Genomic DNA, 5390 nt, shown 5'->3' on the forward strand with positions numbered 1-5390 from the left:
AGAGAGACAGACAGAGACACAGACAGAGAGACAGAGAGAAACACAGACAGAGACACAGACAGAGAGAGAGGCAGAGACACAGACAGAGAGACACAGACAGACAGACAGACAGAGACACCGACAGAGAGACAGACAGACAGAGACACAGACAGACAGACAGACAGAGACACAGACAGAGAGACACAGACAGACAGACAAACAGAGACACCGACAGACAGACACAGACAGACAGAGAGACAGACAGACAGAGACACAGACAGAGAGACAGACAGAGACACAGACAGAGAGACAGAGAGAGACAGACAGATAGAGAGAGAGGCAGACAGACAGACGGACAGAGAAAGACAGACAGACAGACAGAGAGACACAGACAGAGAGACACAGACAGAGAGACAGACAGACACAGACAGAGAGACAGACAGACAGACAGACAGACAGACAGACAGACAGACAGACAGAGAGAGAGAGAGAGAGAGCAGGGATGGGAAGAGAGACAGAAAGAAAGAGAGGGGAGAGAGAGGGGAGGGGGTGTAGAGGGAGGGGGAGAATGAGATGGGCGGGGGGTGGGGTGGTAGGGAAAACAGACAGGCTGTTAGCACAGGAAAAATATGTTATCGCCGTGGCAACGCAATGTGGCAACTCTCCATGGCAACAGCAGGTGGCTCAGGGCTGAAATTTGCGTTCGCTGCTTTTGCTTTTTTGTATTAGTGTGTGTGCATGTGTGCATGTGTGTGTGTGTGTGAGTCCATCTTACCCCTGCATCTGGTGAGGTGAGAGCACATCACATGCACGTCAAGTGCAGACGTCCAAATCCTCTCATTCAGCAGCTTAGCAGAACATAAAACAGGACTCATGTCACAAAGGAAACTCTCTTGATGAGTGGAAACAACTGGTTCACAACGTCCCCAGGTGTTTTCTACCCTGTGTGTGTGTGTGTGTGTGTGTGTGTGTGTGTGTGTGTGTGTGTGTGTGTGTGTGTGTGTGTGTGTGTGTAACATATGATCCATGTTGTCAGACACCCTACGACTGTTTGAGACCAGCCTGTCTAGCTACAGAGAGAAAGGAGAGGAGCAGTCAGACGTGTTGTCTAATGGAGAGCTAAAGACCACTCAACCTGGAAGAGCTCTACAGCCTCTCCCTCTCTCCCCCTCTCTCTCCCTCTCTCTCTCTTTCCCTTTCTCTCTCTCCCTCTCTCTCTCTTTCTCTCTCTTTCTCCCTCTCTCTCGCTCCCCCCCCCTCTCTCTCTTCCTCTCTCCTTATCCCTCCATCTTTCTCTTCTCTCTCTTAAAGTCTTAACATCATGGATCCAGCAGACCTGTATCTATTGTCTTCTTGTGTGTTCATATGTGTGAGTGAAGATGTTTCCGTCTATGTGAGAAATGCCATCATTACCTCCCTCATTAGTGGTGCAATGATCACCTAAACTGCATCCCCGGCTTTGTGTGTGTACCTCTGTGTGTGTGTGCATGCGTGTGTGTGTGTGCGTGTGTGTGTGTGTGTGTTTTAACATGTCAAATTGTACACATGCCCATCTTACACATGCCTTTGTGACATAAGCGCGTGTTGAATGTGTGTGTGTTGATGACGTTTTAGTTTTTTTATGTCTCAATGTGTGTGAATGGACTGGTGGGTTTGTCATGAGAAATTACCCCCATGGACTACAGCGGCGAGGCTGTAATTCTCTGAGGTAATCACAGGGAATAATGGCAACAGTGGGACACCCGGGAATCTAATCACTATAATCAGAAGCACTGGCTTATGGGCTCAAATTCCTGCCTTGCTATCTGCCTCGTGATGAAGCCTGCCGGGCTGGTTGGCTGCTGCAACATGATCAAATGGTTGACCAGTTTTCTCTTCTCTCCCCCCCCCCCTCTTCTTTTCTAGTCCTCCATTGTGGTCGGGGAGTCCCCTCTTCAGAAAGAACGGAGGAGTTCTCCTACAAGGTACCGTTTCACCTCTGCAAGTCTTCTACTGTATGTGTGTGATCTCCCGCCTCTTTCTTTCTTTCTTTCTTTCTTTCTTTCTTTCTCTCTCGTTCTCTCTCTTCTCTCCCTCTCTCCTCCCCCCTCTACGGATGTGCCAACTCCAATCATCTCAATTCCAAATCCCTCTTTTTAGAAGCGCACCTTGAGAATACCGAGTGCTGAGTTCTGACACTTGGTTCGGCGCCAGAAGAGGAAAGCTTTTTCTACGAAAGTTTATAAAAAAGAAGTGATAGAGACATAGTGAGGGAGGGAAAGAAAGGAAGGGGAGAGAAAATCTCAGCTTCAAATCAGAGGCTGAGATTTTCCCTGGCCTCCTCTTCTCACTCAACACAACATACCGTCTCGCTCTTTTCCTCCTGTTCACCTCCTTTTCTCTGTGTTTCCCATTATCCCTCTCCTCCTCTTCCTCTTACCCCCGACCTCCTCCCTGGTGGCTGGACAGCAGTTTAATGGACATTCAATCCCAATCAGGGAGCACTCCGGGAGCTCGCTGGGCTGCCGAGTCCTAAATGGAGGGGGAAATGGATACATTAGGCGTCTGCGGTGCGCCCTCCATCGCCGCTGATAATGGAGTAGTAATGGTCAAGGAGCTGAGGTTGGAGAGAGTGTCTGAAAACCTGGACTCCCTCTAGATGCACACAATGTGAGAGTGATGCGTCGGAGCGGCTGGACAGCTGGACGGATGGACGGAGAGGGAGACGGTCAGGAAGGGAGACTTGGATTGCACATGTGACAGGGGGAGACAGGAGAAGGGAACTTTTTAAATGTGTGACGTGTGTTTGGAAGGAGAGGGTGCAGAATGGTCGAGCATGACATTCAGAGGCAGCGGGGAGAAGGAAAGTTGTGACAGACAACCAGAGGCAAAGACAAGGATGGGGGGGGGGGGGTTTGGGGCTGTTAGTGCCCTCTGTTATTACTTCCATTTCCCATTCTCAGAGCTGAGGTGAGCTGAAATCCCCCCCCCCCCGTGGCCCAGCACCGCTCAGGATGAACACCAGGCCTGGCAGCTGTGTCCTTAATCCAACCAGCACCCGCGGGTCATCATTCAGGAGCTCTAAATTATAGAGTGGTATAAGTGTTCCTACTTTATTTCAGGACTTTGGTCACCTGCTATCATTGAAGAAGTTCCCCTATTAGTTCCCTTCATTTAGAAGCCTTTGTTAACCTGAGCTTCAAGGAGAAGGTGCTTCCAGCTTCAGACATACATATAGAGTTACATGTTTAAACCTTCAACTGCGTCACAACAGCAAACAGATTGCAGACACGGTCAAGCTTACACTTGTTTTTCTTTTTACATTACTTTTTTTTTTGTGGTGCAAATTTGAGGTACTTTACTTGAGTATTTTATTTCATGTGAGGTATATTTATACTTAATAACATTTAACCGTTTTACTCCACCACATTTGTTTGACTTTACTTGTAATAAACGTATAAGAAACATATAAAACATGATGTATTGTTATGCACAAAGTAAAACTACCCAATATTTATCTTCAGCAGCTACAATATTAAAATACTGCTTACATGTTAATGCATCAGTAATAATCCAGTGTTATGATATATCATAACAGGGATCAGTCTGCTGCATATTCTTCAGCAGTGGTGGAAATGTTATTCATGTAGAAGTATAGGTATACTATATTACAAGTAAAGGTCCTGCATTCCACAAAATGAACTTCAAATATCTAAATTGTGCAAAATGCAGACTGGCCCCTTTCAAAGTGTTTTTTTATTATGTATTATGATATTATTACTGATACTAAAGCGTATTCATATTGCAGCTGGTTCGAGGTGCAGCTCAGAGGAGCTCTTTCATTCTGTTGAGATGTTTCTTCGTACATATAAAATAATCTATCGTGTGTAGTAGATCAGGGGTTCTCAACCTTCTGTAACTCACAGACTACTTCTGATTGTTCATGGATTTCTGAGGACAGCCTCCCCAAGTAAATGAGAAAATGAGAAAAAATATACTGCGCTGTAAATATGTGTAATGCTGCTGTCAGCTGTAATGACTTCAACAAATATTGTGGTATTCGGCTCACCATCATCATCGTAATCTGCTAAATTACTAGCTGTAAAATAGATGTGCTGGAGTAAAACCTTCAATGTTTCCATCTTAAATGTAGTGAAGTAGAGACTGCGAGTACCTCACATCTGTATTTAAGTACAGTGTTTGAGTAAATGTACTTACTTACCTTCCGCAAATGTGCTCAACAACTTAACTGAAGACCTTCATTTGAAATGATTTAAGTATTTTTTTGGGTTCTGATATTACTTTTACTGATGGTTCTTCTGCACAGTTTGAGGACTAAATAATGCAAACACACACTTCATAACTTCACACACGACTTCATTATATTATACACTTATATGTTGGAGAAAAGGTGTCCTGCTGGTTAGTTAGCATCCGTGTGTTTAAAAGGCTTATTAAGACGCCATAGTTAAGTGTTGCTTACACTTTGTCACAGCACATGTCAGACAGCAGCCTCTCAGACACTCAGCTGGAGTGTCAGATAGACGAGCCAGTTAATGTGCTAGCTCACCAGCCCTCCAGTCAGACAGACAGTCAGACAGCATTAGTCTGCATCCTGCCCTCAGACTCTGGACTCAGTTTAACACACTGCAACCAAGGAGGCAGATAAACAGGTGTTTTACAAGCGAGGGGCCACTTTTAAATGGCCAGGAGTGACCTTTGAACCTTTGGACCGTGTGTGTGTTGGTCTGCTCGCTCCTCTGCCGGCCGAGCGGAGAATGCAGCCTGCAGGACCATGTGGAACTCATTTAACAGGAGGCAGAGGAGAGACGGAGAGGGGAGGGAGGCTGCCCTGGAAAACAGGCAGGCAGGGAGACGTAGGAAGCAGACAGAGAGGCAGAGCAGCTGACCAGACATGGGGAAAAAGACAGACTATTTTTCTCTCCAGGAAAAAGGCAGAGAAGCAGACAGACACCTCGTCTCTTCTGTATTTACATGTTTTTTTGCTACCAAGCCGAGCGCTGTTTTTTATTATTGCTTTGAGCTTATTAAAATGTATTGCTCAATCTCAGTGAATGAGAACGGGCGGCGGGAGTGCTGCCTGCTCTTTCCCCACTTAGTTTGTCACCTCACCTCCTTAGCATATGTCCCAGGGTTCTTACCTGCAGGGACAGCGTGCACGCTGAGTCGGAGGAATGAGTCACCACTATACGTGGAAGCGACAGCCACATCAACAGAGAGGGAAAGGAATCAACACGAGAGGACGGAATTAGAGAGACAAAGAGAAGGGTTTCACTGAGAAATTCAAACAGCGAAGCATGGAGGTGGAGATACAGAGCACTCTCAGAAGAGAGGAGCATTGTCTGTGCTTGTGCTAGGAGGGCGGTGTGTGTGTGTGTGTGTGTGTGTGTGTGTGTGTGTGTGTGTGTGTG

At 46.4% G+C, this 5390-nt stretch overlaps 1 protein-coding gene across 1 annotated transcript in view; it reads left to right on the forward strand.

The window, feature by feature from the left end:
- Positions 1–5390, forward strand: part of LOC116397390 (forkhead box protein N3) — a 62691-nt gene that overhangs the window by 47758 nt on the left and 9543 nt on the right. The window contains exon 4 of the mRNA XM_031872757.1: positions 1885–1943. Within this exon, the coding sequence (XP_031728617.1) occupies positions 1885–1943 (59 nt within the window). The remainder of the gene's footprint in view (positions 1–1884; positions 1944–5390) is intronic.

Source organism: Anarrhichthys ocellatus, unplaced genomic scaffold, assembly GCF_004355925.1.
Source record: "Anarrhichthys ocellatus isolate YVR2014 unplaced genomic scaffold, GSC_Weel_1.0 scaffold66, whole genome shotgun sequence".
Lineage (NCBI taxonomy): Eukaryota > Metazoa > Chordata > Actinopteri > Perciformes > Anarhichadidae > Anarrhichthys > Anarrhichthys ocellatus.